Source organism: Semicossyphus pulcher, unplaced genomic scaffold (genome assembly GCF_022749685.1).
Source record: "Semicossyphus pulcher isolate SPU_LCO1_2020_fin unplaced genomic scaffold, fSemPul1.0.p SCAF_22, whole genome shotgun sequence".
In the NCBI taxonomy this organism is placed as follows: domain Eukaryota; kingdom Metazoa; phylum Chordata; class Actinopteri; order Labriformes; family Labridae; genus Semicossyphus; species Semicossyphus pulcher.
This window is the reverse complement of record NW_027211696.1, coordinates 19,988,494-20,009,705: the sequence shown is the minus strand read 5'-3', so window position 1 is coordinate 20,009,705 and position 21,212 is coordinate 19,988,494. Positions and strand designations below refer to the sequence as shown.

At 41.8% G+C, this 21,212-nt stretch overlaps 2 protein-coding genes across 7 annotated transcripts in view; one reads left to right on the top strand and one right to left on the bottom strand.

Annotated features, from left to right (window-relative positions):
• The window catches only part of pargl (poly (ADP-ribose) glycohydrolase, like), a 119,667-nt gene that overhangs the window by 58,465 nt on the left and 39,990 nt on the right, over positions 1 to 21,212 (top strand). The window lies entirely within an intron of this gene.
• LOC138601846 (calcium/calmodulin-dependent protein kinase type II subunit beta) overlaps positions 1 to 21,212 on the bottom strand; it is a 55,323-nt gene that overhangs the window by 26,615 nt on the left and 7,496 nt on the right. For 4 of the 6 annotated variants that reach the window (XM_069673103.1, XM_069673105.1, XM_069673106.1 and 1 more), the window contains exons 3-11: positions 20,113 to 20,172; positions 18,666 to 18,720; positions 18,045 to 18,110; positions 11,467 to 11,539; positions 5,980 to 6,082; positions 3,744 to 3,827; positions 3,557 to 3,651; positions 3,346 to 3,468; positions 902 to 985 (exon numbers count right to left, since the gene is read on the bottom strand). In XM_069673103.1, coding sequence (XP_069529204.1) covers positions 902 to 985; positions 3,346 to 3,468; positions 3,557 to 3,651; positions 3,744 to 3,827; positions 5,980 to 6,082; positions 11,467 to 11,539; positions 18,045 to 18,110; positions 18,666 to 18,720; positions 20,113 to 20,172 — 743 coding nt within the window. Of the gene's footprint in view, positions 1 to 901; positions 986 to 3,345; positions 3,469 to 3,556; positions 3,652 to 3,743; positions 3,828 to 5,979; positions 6,083 to 11,466; positions 11,540 to 12,210; positions 12,284 to 18,044; positions 18,111 to 18,665; positions 18,721 to 20,112; positions 20,173 to 21,212 lie in introns of all 6 variants that reach the window. The other 2 variants (XM_069673104.1, XM_069673107.1) reach the window with 1 other exon arrangement.

Genomic DNA, 21,212 nt, shown 5'->3' with positions numbered 1-21,212 from the left:
TTTTTTCATACATGGGGCACCGGGGGCAATTGCACACCACTGGATGGCAGCGACTAAAATGCCAAAATTGTGTGTTCAAAATGTTAGTAAAGAAACTATAGACATTTATTTACTATAGTTATTTGTATTTTTAATTATAACTATTATTTAATTATAGTTATTATAACTCGTGACTAATAAAGAGTCCCCTGTGTCGGACCACTGAACTGTACCTTGTCTTTAAAGACATTTATACATGAATAAAATTACAAAATCACTAAATTAATGTATATAAAGTAAATAATTATATTACATATTGTATATTTTTTTGTACAATAACATGTTATCTTTCTCTCACAGGTTGTATGCACATCATTGTGTGTGTGTCTCTGTGTTCAGCTCTCTCTCTCCTTCCCGTAAGAAGATTTTTTAATGCTTTTGCACCATCAGGTTTTATAGCACACTCTCTTTAATAACGTTATAAAACTGAAACGTATCATTGATTCAGATCAGATTCATCAGTGAAGCAGCCTGTGAGAGAACACAGATAATTTTTCTCACTTTTCTCTCAATTAAAGTTTTACACAGGCGAGCAGACAATCTCTCTCTGTTCGGTCTCCAGTGAGGTGCCAAATATCGCTTCACACCGGGGTTCTTTGTGTGAATGTGCTGTCGTGTCTGAACAAAGAACGAAACATTAACATAAAAGAGTCTGACGAATAAAAAGACGTCCATCTTACTCTCAGCTGCTACATATTCCACACCTAAAAAAAGAGGGTTTAAATGAAAAAGTCGGAGGTAAAAAAGAAATGATAAGAAAAGAATGGAGTGATTCGTGTTCACAAATGTGTCAGATGTTTTTTGGACACCACAGAACGAAGGTTCAGCGGCAAACAGAGAAAATCTGGAAGCGTTTTCACACCTTGAGTTTCCTCCTGGCGTTGAACTTCTTCAGGCACTCGACCGTCTCCTGTCGGTGCATCATGGAGGCGACCGTGGAGCGTTGCTGCAGGAGACAGAGAGAGAAGAGACGCTGAAAATAAAACATCAGAAGAGGAGCTGTGACAGTGACAGCTTTCTGTGGGCTGAGCTGTCGGAGAGACTCGACTCGCTGGGAATGTGTTGATTCTGAAGCTCTTTAGGTGACGACATCTCTGGAAAAAAAGCCTGAAGATGAAAACATTCAGCTCGGCTTCACCGTGTCCTGACAACCATCACCTTATATATATCCTGACATGTGAGGCTGGCGGTGTAAAGAAGGAAGCACTCAGATCCTTTACTGCAGTAAAAGCAGCAGCACTGTAATATAAAAATACTCGATTACACGTCCCGTTCTGAAAAAGTTAAAGTACGTAACTGTTCTCTGCAAAAAGTACGAAAGGTTAAAGTGTTTGTTGAAACTAAAACTGGTACAATTATATATTTAACTGTTAGATAATATAATTAATGATGCATTCATGTGTAGGAAACATTTTACCATTTTAGTTTTTTCAGTTAGAAGTGGTTTTAAGTATTTTATATAATGTTCAGTTTCATCTGTAAGAAAACTAAACTCAAGCTGTCAGATAGTTGCAGTTAAATCCAGGTAAAGTGAAACATATCTGCTGTGTTGCAGTGGAATAGAAAAGTGCCATTTAACAGAAGTCCATCCATAATCTATCCTGTTCAGGGTCATGGGGGTCTGGAGCCAATCCCAGCTGTCATTGGGGGAGAGGCGGGGTTACACCTGGACTGAACGCCAGCCCACCACAGGGCTGACACATATTCCTCTTTCCCACCGATATTAGCGAGTTGATGCAAGTTTTTTTCAGACCTGGGAAGACCCGCTAATAAACGCAGATTGTCTCTTTTCCCATTGCCAGTGAAGTATCCTCCTGTCGGTCTCTTTTCTGCTGCGTCACCGTCTGACGTCACAAACGCGCCAGAGACAGGGTTAGTAACCAGTGAAGATGTTACGGTGGTTAGGTCTTTATTGTATCTGTTACTCATTCAGTCTGTTTATCAAACTCGGCGCAGACAAATTTGGAACGATGTTCGAGCGCTGCTCGGACGGAGACGGGCGGAACTTGTAGCAAGACAAGGAGTCGAAGAAATTACCGACGGAGCATAGCATGGCACCAGAATGGGGGCGGAGATTAACGGGTCAACCCGGGTTGTGTGTTCCCACCAATGCCGATCGGAGCCGATTTGACCCGGATCTGAATGCCGATTGTAACCTTTCCCACTGAGCAAAAGTGTGTTAGAAGAACTACAGACGATTTCAGCTTCTAGTCTCCACCTTTGCTTTAATTGCAAACTACTCAGCTGACTGGATTTCAGTAACATTCACTTGTACCAAAAGAAATGCAGCAACGTCAGACCGGGGCTGCAGCTTCCTGTTATGTTGCAATGCATTCTGGTACATGTAGGCACTGCGAGCATGAAGACAAACTCTTTGTTTTGTTTGTCAGTTTAGCACATTGAGAGGCTGATCGCTTTAACTGACAACATTTACCATCAACCACATAAAACTTGGGGACATTTCCCTTTAAATTCAGTACTTGATTAAATATAGACAGTTACATCCCACCTCTGACAGAGAGCAGTGAAAGAAGTAGAGAAGCTGAGATTGAGCTTAAAGTTTTCAGGATGTTAAAACATCATTATTATTATTTTAGTGCCTAAAATCAGGCTATAATGTTAAAGAGAAAGGACACTAATATTCTTTCTAAAAAATATAAATATAAAATATTCTTTCTATTTGCTTCATCAAACTCTCTGCTGCTTTAAAGGCTCAAAGAGGAGGAGAGGATAATGTGATAAATATCGCATTATTTATAAAACATTTGTTCAGTAGTTTTTAGTTCAGTAAAACGTTTGTTTTTTGTGTGGGATGGTGCATAATTTCAGCTATTGTCAAGGTCGCAACCTAAGCAAGATCTGGCGTTGATACTTTTTACATTGTTGATCTGTTGTTCTGCATGTTTAGTGTTAATTTCAGACGCACCTGTTTGTGAGATAATTGTCAGAAAAAGTGCGTTTTCCCATCTTTTATTTGCTGACATCATTTCAGATAAACTCGTTCACTCTAACTGCTCGTATCAGAGCGTCCTGGGACTTCTCTAAGCTGCTGATCCTGATATTTCAGCTGATGAGGAGCAAATAGAAGTGCTTATCCTCGGAGATAAGTTGCTCTTTTGCCCTCCTGTTCGACAAATCTTTGAAGATAAGCCCAGCGAGTATCACAGATCGCATGTTTGGAAACAGATGGAGCTGATATTTGGCAGCTTTGGACAGATGTTCACAAACTTGCCGTTAGAGGACTCACAAATTACAAATTGTTGTGCACATGAAATATTGATTCCTGTCTGCAGTGTGTGTACTTACGCAGACCCATGGGTGCTTCAGAGCCTCCTGGGCCGTGATTCTCTTGGCTGGGTTGATCGTCAGCATCTGGTTGATGAGATTTTTAGCCTCCGGAGTCACCGTGTCCCACTCTGGGGAGGGAAACTAAACACATACATGCATGTATACAAATGAAACATGAAGTCTGATATAAAGTGGGAGAATTGGAGGGATAACATCAGAGGCAGCTCACGTCGTACGCTCCAGCTTTGATCTGCTGGTAGAGTTTGTGCTGGTCCTCGTCCCAGAACGGAGGGTATCCAACCAGAAGGATGTACAGAATCACACCTACACGCAAAAACACAACCTTTGTGTGAGTGACAGGAAGGACAGCAAGAAGGCGGCGGTGATGAGGACATTAAGACATACAAAGAACTCACCACAAGCCCAGATGTCGACAGGTTTACCGTACGCCTCCTTCCTCAGCACCTCCGGGGACAAGTAGCCGGGAGTCCCTGCAAAGCCTGCACACACAAACAAACACAACAAACACAAGTCAGGGTATTTTCAAACATTTTACATATTATTGGTCTCTAAATGACTGACGGGTACCAAACATTTTGGAATAGCTGCAGTAGATTGCTTCAGCCAAGCTGCGAAACTGGCTGTAATGGCTTCAATGTAATCCTTTGGGGCAACTGCACCTGATCGAAGTGCATCCTCTGAATGTTCTTGTTTTTCCTGACAGACTCAGATTGTAATTCTAAGTGTGTGACAACATTACAGAAAGGATCCCTACAGAGATAGACCTTTGTGTTAAAGAGTGAGATGCTTTATTTCACCAGAAACAGCTGTTAGATCGCTCTCTATAAAGACACCACATTCCATTGACAAAAACAATCATTTTATCACGCTGAACACAGGAGTTGCTGGTCTATCTCTGCCTTGACCAGTTATTTATTTATATTATTGCATGACTTTGATGTTTTAATGGATAGTTCTGAAATAACACTTTATTTGTGTAAGACACAAAAATGCATAAAAACGAACCGATTGAGCAGCAACTCCCAACGTGTTATGCAATGTTAAAATGCTGTTTTTATCAATGGAGTCTGGTGGATTTGAAGAGAGCGATGTAACAGCTGTTTCTGGTTAAAAAAAAGGGACCCACTCTTTAACAAAAAGGTCTATCTCTGTAGGGATCCTTTCTGTTATGTTGTCACACACTTAGAATAACAATCTGAACCTGTCAGTGGAAACAACAAGAACTTTTAGGGGACGTACGCAGTTGCCCCAAAGGATTACATTGCAGCCATTACAGCCTGTTTCTTGGTTGTCATTTGAACCGATCTCATGGAGTAATTCAAAACCTTGCCTTTTAGACTCCTCAGAAACTCTACAGGTGCACCTAATAAAGTGGCTAATTAGCTTATATTTTTTTAGCTACAGCATTGTAGCATCTACACTGAGTTATGTGCCGTGTATTTCGAATTGTTGGTTTGTCATTGCGGTCAAACTGTGATCTGTTTGTGCTCTGAACTGGCTGTTGAAGGACACTCATCCAGGAAGATCACACTGTGGGGTTCTTTAGCTAAAGACGTTAATCAATGAAACCCTACCTAGTTAGTGACAGTGCAAAATAATGAAAGATCACGTCCAAAACACGAGCGAAAGGAGATCCAAAATCCTACTTTACTGCTCCCTTTAAAGTAATGGTTTGAGTGTTTATAATACAGGGAACAGAGGGGAGATGTTGGGGATATTTTAGGGCAGCAATTATGGAGAGATTTAAGACACAGTGTTAGAATCACCGCACTGAGACCATTATGAAAATGTAGTTTAATAATGTAAAGTGAGAGCTTTTAGCTTGCTGCAGCCTCTTTATGATAGATCTTCGGTTGGCTGTGGGTCAAATTAACTTACAGAAAGTAGTACTCTAAATATCTGGTCCTTTTCCTTGTTAGCTTCCTAAAAGAAGACGGTAATAACGTTGTCTTTCAGTCAGCTGAGACGACTCTAACACTCGAGGAAGAGGAGGAAAGATCCCCTCTTGTTTTGCTCGGTTTACAGGCTCGCTGACAAAGTCGATAAAATGACAGTATGGATGAACCGTCTGCAGAAGCTTGTACACTTTTATCCATCAAAACGCTGCACAGATCAGTGCGACAGCTCTGCAGCACGTCACAGCTGTCAGGCGGCAGAAGCCTTCATGGTAAAGAGGAGGAGGGGGAGGAGGAGGAGGAGGAGGTGAACAGACTGGCAGATGTCACTGTGAAAACAAAACACTGGACTGTCTATGATTCTCTTAAAATGCCTCATGTGGTGACTGAAGAGGTTCCTTACATATTATACAGTTTAACCCTTTGAACTCTGCAGTAGAAATCTCATGAAGTATCCCCAGAATCTGTGCAACCTCAGCTCAAAGGTTTTGTAAGTAAATAATATTTGATTAAATATTGGAATGAGGTCCAACATGAGATAAAATACGATGATTGTAGCTTATTTTAACATCAAATGTTGATATATAAACACACTAAACAAACTGATCCCAAACTATTCTGGATGAAGAAGATTCCTCACAGCTAGTTTCCAGCTGAAAGCGAGTGAGTTGTGCCGTGTGTGCGTGTGTGTGTGTGTGTGTGTGTGTGTGTGTGTGTGTGTGTGTGTCTAACCCACCGAACCATGCCTGCTGGTCTCCTTGAACCTCGATAGCCAGTCCAAAGTCGGCCAGCTTCACGGCTGCGTTCTTGCACTTGCTGGCCAGCAGCAGATTCTCCGGCTGTTGAACACAAACACCAAACACACACACAGTCAGTCAAAGCCTCCTCACAGGTGAGTCTTACACCTTATCTTTCTAATGACACCTAACGAGTAACTAATGAAGCTTCTTTTATTCTCTTATGTTTGCATTTGGTGGGTTAGCTTTTTTATTATTTTTCCATTAATAAACCAGACATCATAAGTACCTACATTATAAGAATTTTTATTTAAGTAATTTTAATGTTTTTCTTTGAAATATGCAGGAAAAGCTGTTATTTGTAACTAAAAGTTGCTTCTCTTTGTCGTCCTAATTCTCTTCTTTTTGTATCTCTTTATTGTCATTTGTTTCTCTTTGGGGTCAATTTGTATCTTTTCTTTCTCATTTTGCATCTTTTTGTCGTCATTTTGTAAATCTTTGCGTTCATATTTGAACTCTTTGTAGTCGTAATGGAACTCTTTTTGCTAATTTTGCACGTCTTTGTTGTCATTTTGTTTCACTTTTTAGTACTTTTTTATTTTTCTGTATCATTTTGCGTCTCTCAGAGGTTGTTTTGCATCTTTTTATCGTCACAATATATCTCATCTTACATCTCCTTGACGTCACTTTGTGCCTCTTTGCATGTCTGTGTTGTGTTTCTCTTCGTAGTCATTTTGTGTCTTTGTTGTTTTGTTCTCTTCGTAGTTATTTTGTATTTTACGGAGGGGTTAATCAGATTTATCCCCGCCCCTGCATCAGGGAGGAAACATTACCTTCTTTAATGCTTTGAAAGAAAACAGCAAAGAAAGTGTGACAGAACGCCGAGATGAAACCAGTTAAACCCAGATCAGAGGACTAAGAATAGCCGTGGACGCGGCGTACACACATTCACTGCACGCTCATACATATTCTATTACACGCACGCACATGCACGCTCACACACGCACACACGCACACACACACACACTGGAGGGCTGAGACAGACAGCTGGGATCCTAAAAAATGTGGATGAGCGTTTATTGTGACCAAACACAGCTTGTCTTTCTGTATCAGTCGTGTCTTCTTCCTCAGACGCTGATATAACAGCAATCTGACACACACACACACACACACACACACACACACACACACACACACACACACACACACACACACACACACACACACACACACACACACACACACACACTGACATGCTCCCTGTTGTATAACCAGCTAACACTGATGGTGATTGATTTGTGCTAATAACCAAAAGTCATTCCAGCACAGAGGCACAGAAGCAGCTGCTGTGCTGCAGCTGCAGGAGAGCCAGCATGTCCCCCCCTGCTGGAGGGTTTCTAAACTCAATTAGAGGAGGCCTGACTTCTGAAGAGGAGGAGGAACCGACTCCATGAACATGGAAACATGGAAACATGATCAACGGCACCTTGTAGCTCATAATATGACCTTGAGCAGAATGAGGGTCTGGTACAGATAAGAGCTCACATTTTTGGACATTTTTTGGAAGAAATAGGTTTGTTTGCTTTCTTGCCCTGTTACAGCCTTGGCTGCAACCTCAGCTTTCCCTGTGTTTCCCTGTGTTTCCCCATTCCCCTTGTGTCTGTCTGTGTGTGTCTGTGTGGCAGGCATGGCTCGTCACTCTCCAGTCCTGCCTCTTCGTTACCTGGTCAAGCCTCTCCACCTCCTCCTTCTTGCCGCACGCCTGCTTCCGATCTACAATCAAGCCTGCAGCTTCAAAACCCTTCCTGCTTAGTTTTTGGACAGTAAAACCCCTTTCAACCTGCTCCTGTGTTCGGTGTGTTGCCCTTTGTAACATGCCCTGAGTTTTATGAGAAGATTGAATTTTATGTCCGTGTGATAAATATCACACTCCAGCTAGCTTAGCTTTAGCTTAGCATAAGGATTGGAAACAACTAGCCCAAAAAGAAAAGTTTGAACATTTACATCCTGTTTTTAATCTACAACCATCATCAATTCAAAATGATCCACTCCTGTCGTTCATGATGAACATCTCAGCTTTGGTATTAATGTTGAAATGTTTGCATGCAAAAGGGCGAAACTAAAAAGGTGACCTTAGAGACATTTGACCTGCTACACATTAGCATTTCAGCACCGCCATTGTAAGTATGTTAGCATGGCGGCGATAGCCTTTAGCTTAGCACAGCCTCACTGAGGTAAAAGTATGGCTGAATTCACCCCAGCAAATATTTCTGCTCACTGAAACTAATTAACAATAATTTGATGGGGGGGGGGTATTATGCTAAATTCACGCTTCATCATTTCACCCTGTGATACCTGTGGAGTAGCTTAGCATAAGTTACATTTAAACTCCTCAGAGTTTCCTCACACTGGTTCTCTGTGCGGGCCCTCATACAGCCTCTGCCTGAAACCACTCAGTCAGCTCTGTCCCTTTAAGAAACCCCGCCCTACAACAAGCTTGCTTTCTTCTGATTGGCCAGCTCTCCGAAGCCTTTGTGACATCACAAAGTGCAGCGTGTAGAAAAAACAGTGTGAAACCCGGAGCAGCCTGCTGACTGAGCTGAGCAGCCTGGGGATTACTCCAACATACTTTGACCTACAGATCTGAAACTTTGTGACATTATAAGTCTTAAAGCTTTTTAAAAAGTTGCAGTGCAAGTTGTGATGCTTAGAGGCTTGTTTTTCTCTGTGTACCGCATTACTCATCAAGTTTGAGCAACTGGGACAAACCCTCCAATAAAGTCATCTATTGGCTGAGAGAGCCGTTTGTGTTCTGACCTCAGTTCCGGTTGATAAAAGTTAAAAGCACGTCTCTAAAAGTACAGAAAACTTTGAATTTTCCACTGCGTTATAAGAACATTTGCAGAGATGTTGTCAGGAAGGAGTGGATCCTGAGAGCTGTGATTTGACACGTTGCCTCCTCGTTAAAAGGTCGGGTTGTTTAAACTCTGAATCCAGAGTCGCAGGTCGAGTGACAAGAAAATAAGAGAACAAGAAGAAGTTAATCTCGCTCTTTAATTTCCTTCCTACAGCAGAAAGAAGGCGAGGAGGACATTTATTTAACCAGGGAATAAAACAAATAGAATCGCTGCAGTAGGAATGAATTCAGCTCGGCGTCTTCTTTTATTGTTACCTTATAAAAACCTGTGTGGGGAGCACTAACTCTCTACGTATACAGGACATCAAACCAATCAAATGTAAAGATAACACGGGGCCGTCCTGGTTTCATGCTACTAACAAAGAAACATCTTCACTTTGTAGTAACTTTATAAACCTCCATGGGGAAATCATCATCACCTGATCCTGCTCTGTGTTTCACACTCTTCTGTAGGGGAAGTAACCGTGGCGCTCCCTGAAGAGTCGCTCTGTAATAACGTGAGGTGAGCTGAGGCCAGTACGGACGACGAACAAGATCCATAAAAATATATATCTGCATGATGTTTTAGTTTAACCCTTTAAAGACTTAATATACAGTTAATAAACAATAAAGAAACTGGTTATAACATTTTAAAGGACACTGTTATGATACATTTTAAAGTACATTTTAAGTGTTTATTAATGTATTTTTAAGACCTGAGGGAGGAATATTTTTAGTCTGGCTTTTAATGACATTTTATTCTATCTGATGTAACTTTATTCTATTGATTTATTCTAGTGTTCTTGATTATCTTGCTCGAGACCTTTTTAGCTTGTTTTTTTTATCAAAATCTATTTTTTATTTTATTGATTTTTTTATTGATTTTACATTTTAGGCTGTTTTATTGATTTTTTTTAATATTGTTTTCTTCTATTTTATTATTCCTGATAATCTTTTAGTGTTTTTAAGCTTATTTATTTTTGTCTTCCTTTTTATTCTGTTTCATTTTCTTATTTTGCGATCTACACTTTTAACTGGGCTCGACTTTAAACGTCAATTATGTTGACAAAGTTTTGTTGTATTTTTTTAAGTTATTCAGATTTTATATTATTTCAGAGTATTTATCATAAAGACAACAATAAGAACAGATTTCATCTTTTATGTTCTTTTGGACTCTTCAGTAAGTCGATGAGTTTCCTGCACTGTCAAAAGCGATTTTTGAGGTTAGTCAAAATATCAATAAAGTATTTAAGTTAACGAGTGAAATATATTGAAATGAGTAAAGTTCACCTGCATTACCTAATTTTCAACAGTGAAAATTGCAAAATAATGTAATAAAATGTTCCCACAGATCTCGGGCCTGTGCTGCAGAGTGCACGCCTCAAAGTTTGTTCTGGGCTGCAGGCAGGGTCGGCTCAATCGTGTTTGCATGTGTCGATGTGCCATCGGGGTGCAAGTTAGGATTAATATTTTGCTGTGTATCATAGAATGAATGAAAGTGGTTTTATATTTACTAGTCAGATATATCAGGCGATTTGTCGTCGGCGTGTCCGTGTGTGACAAGAAATGTAAATGTGTTACACTGGCCGACTTTACTGAATATTAGGAAGTAAATTAACACGAGCAGGCTCATGTTGTTGATTCGAATTTATTTTTATTTGAATTCCCAAAAGGCTGCACGGTGGTGCAGTGGTTAGCGCTGTCACCTCACAACTAGAAGGTTCCTAGTTCGAGTCCCAGTACCAATGACGTGGGCTCTTTTTTTGCATGTTCCCCCCGTGCATGTGTAGGTTCCCTCCGGGTACTCCAGCTTCCTCCTACAGACGTGCTCGTTAGGCTCAGTGGTGACTCTAAATTGCCCGTGAGTGTGAAAACTTGTCTCTGTGACAAAAGTTATTAGGTAGTTAGTTACTAAGTTATTACTTATATTAAGTGTTTAGTTGTGTAATCTATTGAGTGCATTTTACCTAATTTATGTTAGTGTATCATAGTTGTTAAATTTAGATACTCTTCACTCAAAACACAGAAAACATTTACTCAATCATATAAAGTGCAAATCGTTACCCCAGTTTTATTGAGTAGATTCTACAGGTTGTTTTTTTATAGCGTGTAAGGAAAGCCCTGATATATCACACTCAACATTTATATTCATTGTCAGGATTTAATTAAATTAAATAATGTCTATGAGATTAATTGGACGTCAGTATTATTGTTTTACGTCTGTTGCTCCTTTGGCCACGCCCACCAGTGATGTACCAACACACCCTAAAGTTCTCATCTACATCTCTAACCACTGTAGGAAACAACCTGATTTTACAGCTGCAGTTTCATTTGGCTTTCACTTTAAAGTAAATTAAAAACATCACTGACAATAAAACAAACGCAGCAGCTAAATTTCGATGCAGAGTTTAATGCAAAAATGCAAAGAAGAAGGCACACACTCATGCGCGTGTTTAAAGATCAGGCCTGCAGACATGCACGAACATGCTGGCTTTAAATATGTCGTACTACTTACCGGAATCTACACAGACAACTTCAAATCCCTCCCAACACACACGCACAGACACACACACCCCTGCAGGTGACTCACCTTGAGGTCTCTGTGTACCACCCCCATCTGATGGCAGTGGAGCACGGCCTCCAGGATCTGCTGGATGCAATGACTGCACGCAAACAGCAGGGGGAGCAGGTTAGTCTGAGCACATTCAGCCCCCCCCAACTGTCACATCCATGCAGAGGCAGCAACATCTCAATACAGGCTGCACACACGCACACACACATACGTACTCAATAGAGGAATGATTTCTCTCTGCACACACACATAGGAGTGTGAAGAGTGAACCTGTCTGTAAACTACGCAGGAGGAAGGTGTACAGAGAGCTATTTTCTGCTTGCAGGAAGGAGCCGAACATTAGTCAGGCAGTGTGGGAGTGAGCTGCAGCTCCATGTGGGTGGCACTGTGTCTAACCTGCACACTCTCCTCTCTAATTTATTCATTTGACGAAACATTTTAGCAGGTTTCCAAGCTCACCACACTGCTGTTACTCCAATGAACTCTATTCTTCTTTACTTTCATTCTTACGCACTCACTCTCTCGCTTTCTTTCTCCAAGAGCACGGTGCTTAATCTGCAAGGAAATCTAGTTCAGACCGTCCAAAATAGTGCAACAAGAGTCCCAAAAGCCAAAACCAGAGAAGCAGACAGGAAAAATAAGAGACAGACAGACAGACAGCAGGCACAGGCAAGTGTTTTTTTAAATCACAGGCAGAACACAAGCAACCCTGTTACAGAGGGGTGCAGGGAAAATGCAACACAATGAGACACACACACACACCTTGAGGTCCCTGTGCACTATGTCATGTTGGTGGGTGTAAGACACACTGTCTAGAATCTGATGGATACAGTGACTGTGGAGACAAAACAACAGGGTGTAAAACAGTAATACAGAGAGGAGGAGGAGGGGGAGTAAAGGGGCACATCTGAGAGGAGGAGGCTGCTAACAGGAACAGATCAGTGAGGAAGATTAAACCATCAGTTCACACAAATGATGAAAAAAAAACACGTCTTCGTTCTCTCATGCTTTCTGTGCAGAGTAATGATTTTATCCTTCCAGGTTTTGAGATATTTGTCTCGTCCGGTTGGCAAAGCGCCCCCCGAGTTAACCTGACATGCCCCCTCTTCATCAGCGCAGAGAGAGCGTGCAGGGGCAGAGGGGCAGTTTGCTTGTTAATGTAGTCAGCCTGATTCATTGATCCGTTATCTAAACGAGTGCTATGGCCTTGACCGTGCCTCAGCAGCCGAGCTGTGTCGTGTGTTCATAAATCCGAGGCGCTGTCCGTGGTGCTGAAGTAGCAGACGCCATTAAATCCCGCCCACATCGGAGGAGAAAACAATTTATTGCTTCCAAGCGGCTTTATATTGATTGAAGGTTTGTTTTTGCACTTTTGTCTGATAGGAAATAACAGAAAAATGCATGAAAGTGTGGGTGGACGCCCTGACAACAGGATAAACATCCCAGAACTCGTTTTTAAGCAACCAGACAGAAAAACTTTACCTTGAGGAAGACTAGACAAATACTACGTTCAACATTTCACTTAATCCTGTTAGCATGCTACTTAGACATTAGTTTAAAGAGGGGGTATTACGCTGTTTTACATTTTAAGACATATAATGTTGCAATGTTGGATGTTCAGACTAAATGTGGGTGAAGTTTCAGATCTGTAGGTCAAAGTATGTTGGAGTAATCTCCAGGCTGCTCAGCTCAGTCTGCAGGCTGGTCCAGGTTTCACACAGTGTTTTCTACATGCTGCACTTTGTGACATCACAAAGTGCAGCCTCTGCAGGCTTCGGAGAGCTGGCCAATCAGAGGAAGTGGAATTGTAGGGGCGGGGTTTCCTAAAGGGACTGAGGGGTTTCAGGCAGAGGCTGTGTGGAGTTTTTTAACTGTAAATTATTCTAAGCTGCTCCACAGGTATCACAGAGTGAACATGGAGCTTGAAATTAGCATAATATCCCCCTTTTAAGGTCTTTAACATAAACTATATATCAGATAGCTACTGCGACTTCACCCCTTAGTTTGTATATGCAGTTTTGAAGCCTCAAGTTTGGCAATTTGGCCGTCACCATCTTGTTTCTCAGAGCCAGAAGTGACCACATTTGGACGAGAGGTTGGATACGTGCAGCTGCGCCTCTATCCTGCTTTACAGGTCCCCGTGGGAAGTTTTTACAAGGTTATAAATCAAGGAATAATTTGACTGACTTTCTTATAGACGTCTATAAAATTGGACTACTCTTTGTAACCAATGGAGTCGGCCCCTGCTGTGCAATAGAAATAATGCAGCACTTTAGCTTCTTACATCCCAGCAGTCCCAGAAGTCCCGGCACGGACCAAGCGTGGAACTGGGACTGGTAGCTGGAGAGGTGCTAGTTTCTTTCCTGGGCACTGTCACGGTGTCCTTGAGCAAGGCACCGAATCCCCCAACTGCTCGGAGCGCATGTTCATGTGCAGCCCACTCACTCTAACATCTCCCCATTAGTGCATGTCCATGGGATATTTGTGAATGTGTGTATTTCAGACCTGTGTGTGTGTAGCATGTTTGTACAAACAGATTGAAAAAAATGGATTAATAAAATAAGTCTTCTTCTTCTTCTTCTTCTTCTTCTCTGTACATAGTCTCAAGTCCTTTGTCATTAATCTGCTAGCATGGCTAAAAACCCAACACAGACCTAGTGACAATGGTTTTCATGTGAATCATTTCATACTGAATAAATCATCTAAACAAAACAGTTCACAATGTGCGTCATAGATTATTCAGAGTAATGGTTAACTGTGGAAAGAATCAAAATCAGGTTTTAAAGGGAGATTGTCTTGATGTTGTGGTGCAGAATAGAACTGCTTAAAAGCCGTACAGTGTTTAAAATCAAGAGGATGAAATGAACAAAAACACTGAGTAAAGAATGTGCAGATTGTCGCAGTACAAAGAAAAAATTGTGCGTGCAATGTGGGAGAATAAAATCCTTGATTTGTAGAAATGAGCAGCCATTACTTAACAAATTTAGAACACATTATCTTTCATTACATTGAAGCTGACGCAGACATCATTGAGACATATCTCAAAACCTGGACGCATACAACCACAACCCCCCACATGGCTGGAAACCATGAGAAAATATGTTTCTTTGGTATTTGGGTGAACCTGCCCTTTACAGGGGGCAGAGAAAGAAGGGAGCGATCAAGTGATTCTGTGTGCAGATGGAGAACAGAGAGGAAACTGTCAGTGAGATACTGTTGGACAGTAATCAAGCCATGCTAATCACACACCCACACACAAACACATCGACTGACACACACACACAAACACCCAAGCACACAGACATAATTTATGCAAAGAGAACAAGAGAGAATGAAGGCAGATGAGATGGTAGAAAGAGAAAATAATAGGGAAAGTAGAGCTAAGAATACAGAGGAGAAAAAGAGGTACTCAACACTGTGAGATGATTAACAGGGCTCTTATGAGCAACCATTATGGTTACATATGCGACCTAAATACTGGAAATTCAGTATGAAGGCACTGGTGTGAATGAAACAGTCCTGGTGGCAAATTCTGCCTCAATGAACAACTGATTTGATTTTTTTTTTTAACTTCCAATCTGCTTTAATTTATGACTTGACCTCCTACATTTTGGTGCATTTGGTGAAATTTGAGCTCACCAGTGGTCACACCAGTACATCTACTTTCATAATAAGAAATCTGAAATTAAATAGTGATTCAGATGCATTTACACTGGTGAGGTAGAAAAATGTCTGAATGCATACATATTTATTGACAGTAGAAAAGGTAGCATGCGTTTTGTTACATTGGGAACAAACGTGAAAAAATTACCTGTAGATTATCAAAGGACATATTACGAGGAGAGACATGGTGGATAAAATGGTGTCATCTGCGTAGAAATGTATGTACAATGTGGGATGGCAGCGATGATTGTATTTCTGTTGACAGTGAATAGAAGAGGACCAATAATAGAACCCTGTGGGACGCCTAAAAGGTAACACAAGAAACTACTGCTTAAGTTCTACCAGACAGAGAGTCAAAAAACCATCTCATATGTTTCTTTTAGTAAGAAAGTAAGTCTGCTTTGTTGCACAACGCTCACACTGTTACTGTGCGTTCAAACCTAATAGTGTAATAAATACGCAAAAGTTTGTTTTCTTGATATACGATTTTGACGAGTGTTAAGCCTCAGTGTGCAACCTGGTGATAGCTGCTAATGAACGGATTGAGGGCTGTGGATGTCGCAGTCAGCATTACTAAATGGCCCCTGTTATAGCACACAATGAGCTTGGCAGTATTTAAAGGGTAACATGTTGGTAGCCAATTCCTCGAGGAAACCATGCTACATCTAACTACAGCTATCCACTAGCAAGCACATATCTCTGCCTCCTCCCCTGTGTTTTGTCGTTGCATCATTTTTTGCACTTGCATAAATTTGCATATTTTCTGTAAAGGTTGAACCCCGCCAAAATAAAACACGACTTGACATTTCATTGACTCAAATATGATAATCTTAAGGACGTTTGTTATTGTACTTCTACCATCTTTTTTGGGATATATCTAAATGTCATGTTTTTGTTAACCTTTATTTACTAGACTAGATCTGAAATAGATAAAAGCACTAAAAAGAAAACAAAAGAATCTCCTGAACCAAACATAACAAAGAGAAGGTGATGTCTACGCCTACGTCTTGATAGTCAAAGATTACGATGGTACCAAAGAACACATCATGAACTGCACAGGTGAATAGATAATGGTGAATTCCCTGACACTGTAATTTGAGAACTCAAAACACTTCAAAACATCATATTTTACAACTTTTGATATTTGGTGCAATATTACTTTTAGGTATCACGCTAAATATTTACACTCTATATTTTATATTTCACTTATATTTGAGTTGTTATTTTTGTATGACTCTTATTCTGTGCTGTCACTTGTGCTGTGCTGAGCAATCTAGCACTAGCATTACCTTCGGGATTAAAAAGATCTGTTTTGTTGTGTAGAGTTTTAAAAGCTTAGAAACTGTTAACATGAACAGTTCATGACGTCACATTTGGTACCATTTCTATCCTTTGATTGCTACGTGGCTCAGTGGTAGTTTGTCGTCTCTCAGTCAGAAGGTTGGTGGTTCGATTGCTACTGTCTACATGCTGAAGTGTCTTAACCTCAGATTGTCCCTGATTGGAGATTGGCATAGAAGCCTTTGTCGGGGTGAATGTGACCGGTAGTGTAAAAGCCGTGATCTGAAGGCTAGAAAAGTGCTAAGTGCAGTCCATTTAACATTTACGTCAACTTCTTATATAAAGTCTATGTACAAAATCCATAATTCGACAAAGTAAATGGACGCCACACGACGTTTTTAAGGTGGCTCTGGACTCTGTACAAACTGTGCAAGTGGACCAAATTTTGCACGTGTCACCTGGACTATGATGTTACTTTATGCTTTTGCAGTAGGGCTGCAGAGTAAATCGCAATTTCATCATTATCGCAATATGAGCAGCATGTGTGAATTCAACCTATCAGATGGAGCCTTGTGTAAATGTTTCGACCCATCAGACGGAGCCTTGGGTATAACGTCCATGCATCCACACCACTTTGACACGATCAGATGAAGCCACAGCGAGCTGTCGGTTACCCTCAGATCAACTGGTGTCAATTCAGCGGTGAAAACAAACACACCTTTTTGGATTCATGTTGGATTCAGGACATGTTGCAAACACAGGTGTTGCAGAACGTGCAGAAGAGCAGATAGACATTACACTAGGAGTTAAAGCTAATATGCACGCTTAAATATATGTTAATTTATGGCACGTTAGATGTGTGTGTAATCACACAGTGCAGATTTTGCTCGTACACTGCACGCCTATTTTGCATGAGATGTATTAGAGTTTGCATTCATTAAATCACAGTTTTCACACTTAAAAAAAACAGAATCTAAATCCTCTTGGAGTCTGATTGTTCTCCTCGTGTGCCTGACGTGATCTTTGACGTTGGGAGAATCTGCATACAGCATAAAAAGGTGACTTAGAGTCCTGAAAGTGACAACAGGTTGGTGATAAAAAGGCGAGAAATGAAACGAGGAGTCAGAGATTTAAGATTTTTAAGAAGGTTTAAAAACAGCTGGAAATAAAATCCGCTTTTACTGCATCACTCATTCTACCTCTTTCCCTCCCTCCTCCTCCCTTTTTTCAGTCCCCTTCTTTTCTTCTCTCTCTCTCTCTCTCTCTCGCCTCCACAAACCGCCTCCACAGTCAAATTGATTTAAGTCTACCTCCTGAGGGGGTTACAGCGTGGGCATGTGTGCGTGTTCCACATATGTGTGTGTGTTTGTGTGTGTGTGTGTTTCCATCTGTCTGTAAATTCTGACTCTGGGGAAAAAAAAAACAGCTTCTCGACCTCGGCCAGAAAACTGCGTCGAGGTTTTATCCATCAGAATGAGAGCCAAAAAAAAACAGCACCAATGTGTCAGAACTGCCTGTGTGTGCTAATGAGAGAAGCCGAGCTGTGCCGGGCTGCTGGAGGACTGCAGAGGCTGGAGGACTGACACATGGAGGGGATGAAGAAGAAGAGGAAGAGGAAGAGTGGTCATAGATGGGAGTCATTATGAGTTTACCTGGCATCTGCCTCACTGTAGTACTCTCTGGCCACAATGTCCTCAAACAGCTCCCCTCCTGTCACCCTGAGAAAGAGCACAAGTATAAGGCTTTATCCACTCAGGCAGCACACACACACACACACACGCACGCACACACACACACACACACACACACACACACACATAGAGACAGGAGGGGGATGTCCTCATTAGGGGGAAACCCCGGCTGCAGGATTCACTCCGACTGGGTTGCCATGGAGACTGGCTCCGGTGCGGGGGAGTGTGGATGCATCTCTGTGTATATATGTGTGTGTGTGTGTGTGCGCTAAAGTGGAAGCCGCAAGGATGGAGGTGGGGAGGAGGGGGGGGGGCTGTTATGTAACGGGGGGAACTGCCTCAGAAGCGAGGAGGGGATGAGGAGAGGAGATGTAGAAGGAGAAGTGGAGGAATGATGGAGAGAATGAGGATACAAGAAGGAAAGAAAGTAAGGAGACAGATGCAGTAAGGATTGAAGAGAGGGAGTGGTGGAAAATGAAGCATCGGGGGAGAGAGGAGCGCAGTAAAGCAGAGACAGAGATGAGGAAGAGGAGGAAAGGAGGAGGGAAAGAAGGAAGGAAGGAAGGAAGGAAGGAAACTCACAGGTCAAAGAGGAGATAGTGGAAGCCCTCCTCTGAGATACTGTCATGTAGACGAACTGCAGCGAGGCAAAGAAAGAGAGAAAGAAAAGAAAGAGGGAAAGAGGCATCAGAATAGGCTGATCTTTTTCGACTCTACAAAAGGCACAGATTTAAATCTTAGCCTTCGCTTTAACCTTCTTCCTGTCGTCCTAAAGGACAAAGCTGCTGATAATCTACAGCCTGTTTTTCTTGTTGTCAACAAACCTCGTGAAGAGAGAAAATTCCCACTGAAGAGATCCTTCTGTGCAGAAACAAACCTGCTGAAATCACGATGATGTGACATCTCTGCAGCACTGCAGTGCTTCATTATGAAGCTGTTCTGTTACACATTTTACCTCCTGTAATTTGGATACTCTACACTTGGCCATATTGCAATTTAGCTAATATTCTCATTAAGTAATTCTGAAGCTCCACATGAAACCAATCATTAAATCTTGTGGCTCCAAATGTGGGGGTTGGAAAAAAGGCTGCAAATAATGATTCTGTTTTTAATTTATTTTTGGCTATAAAATGCACACGAATAAAAGATGTCTTGTTTAGTCTGAGGGAGGGAGTGAAACCCAAAGATCCCCAAAGAGAAGACTCGAATCATCTTAAGGTAGTTTTTGACCAAAAGTACCAGGAACTTTTAAGTTCCAGGAGCTTCTCTTCAAGGAACTAAATGGTTCCTGTGGCCCGTTGTTGTCTGTGTTTCCACAGCGGCCCAAAATCTCGGCAAGATTATGCAAATCAGGCCGATGACGTTTGGAGAAGTAATAACAGTAACTGCACCACACCGCCAGTCCAATAGGTGGCGGTAAGAAGAAGAAAGATAACGCCAAAAAAACGTGACGAACGGGCTGGCGACGCTACAGTTAGCATGTTAGCATGGAGGAGATTCAGCTTGTGCTGTTTGTGATCGTGCTTTATTGCACTGATAATGATGAGAACAGCGAGCTTGCAGCGGCAGTCTATTAAACATGGCACTACTCGACCAATCAGAAACGGTCAGCACTGCAGGCCCCGCCCTGAAAGTTCCTGGCCCTTTGGAAAGTAGCAGGGAATTTTCAGGGGGTAAATAAATTACCCCGGAGCTAAATTTAGACCCTGGTTCCTGCTGTCGAAACGTTCCTTAAAAGGTTCCTAGCTCCGAAAAGCACCTCTAGAGGCTGTAAAACTTACTGGAGACAACTATTGGACTACCTGTTCAATACGGTTTCACAGAGTTACGTGTGTATTAATGTCACCTACGACGACAAAGAGCACCTGTCTAAGTCCTTTCCTGCATGTCCAAAATGACACGCAGGTTCCAGCCCTTTATTGAATGGAAAGTTTGGTTAAATTCATGCCGCAGAAGGTTTCCAAAGGTTTGGAACCACTTCTAAAAACTAAATGTGATCTAAACACTTAAAAAGCAGCGAGCGTCTCACCGATGTTTGAGTGTTTGAGCAATCTGCAGATCCGGGCTTCTCTCTCCAGTTTCTGATGATCTGAAACACAAAACTGAAGCTTCACAAACACAACTCAGATTTACAGTCAGAGAAGAAGAAGCTGCAAACAGGTCGACATGACAAAAAGATACAGTTTCTATTACACAAGATTTTAATTTCCAAAGTCTGAAGTGTTTTCAAGGTGATTGACAAGGAGATATGAGACACACAAACTCGACTTCCCTGCACACATCTGTGAAAACAGCCGGAGGGAAACATTTGTCCCAGATGCCCGTTTAACCCCTCGTTCCACATCGAGCAGAGGACAGAGGGGAGAGGAGGAGAGGAGGACAGAGGGGAGGAGAGGGGAGGAGAGGGGAGGAGAGGGTAGAAGAGGCATCAAGAGAAGAAGGGAGGAGAGGAGAGGAAACAAGCTAAAAGGAGAGGAGTTGTGGAGAGCAAAGGAAATAAGGAAGAGGAGAGGAGACAACTCTGAAAGGAGAGGAGATGAAATAAGCAGACAAGGGAGAAGACACAGGAAGAGGACGAGGACGACAGAAAATAGAGGACAGGAGATATAAGGAAACAAGAGAAGGCAGCGATAGGAGGGGAAATAAGAGGAGGGAGAGAGAGGAGAGGACAAGGGACAGGAGAGGAGGAAACAAGGGTAAAGGAAAAGAAGGGAACAGGTGAGAAAGGAAGCACAAAACAGAGAGGAAACAAGAGGAGAGGAAGGAAGGATAGAAGAAAGGAGATCAAGTTGTCCTAATAAGAAGTGAGTTTGATCCCGGTGTTGCTCTTCCTCTTCTGGTTTTTATCTGCCTGACAGAGCTACACTTAGTGCCGCCCTCCAGGTCACACACACACACATCTGTGTCAATCATGTCAAAACAAAGATGGCCGCCTGACGTGACAGATGAAACAGGGAGGCCTGAATCAAAGAGACAAGCTTATTAATAAAGGTGGTGTGAGATTGATGCGAGCCTGTGATGTCACTCTCTCTCTGATTTCACCATTGTTGCTATTTTAAGAGGAGTTTTTTTAACATCATTTGATGAGTATTATTAAATCAGGAGAAAGAGAGTGAAATATCAAACACA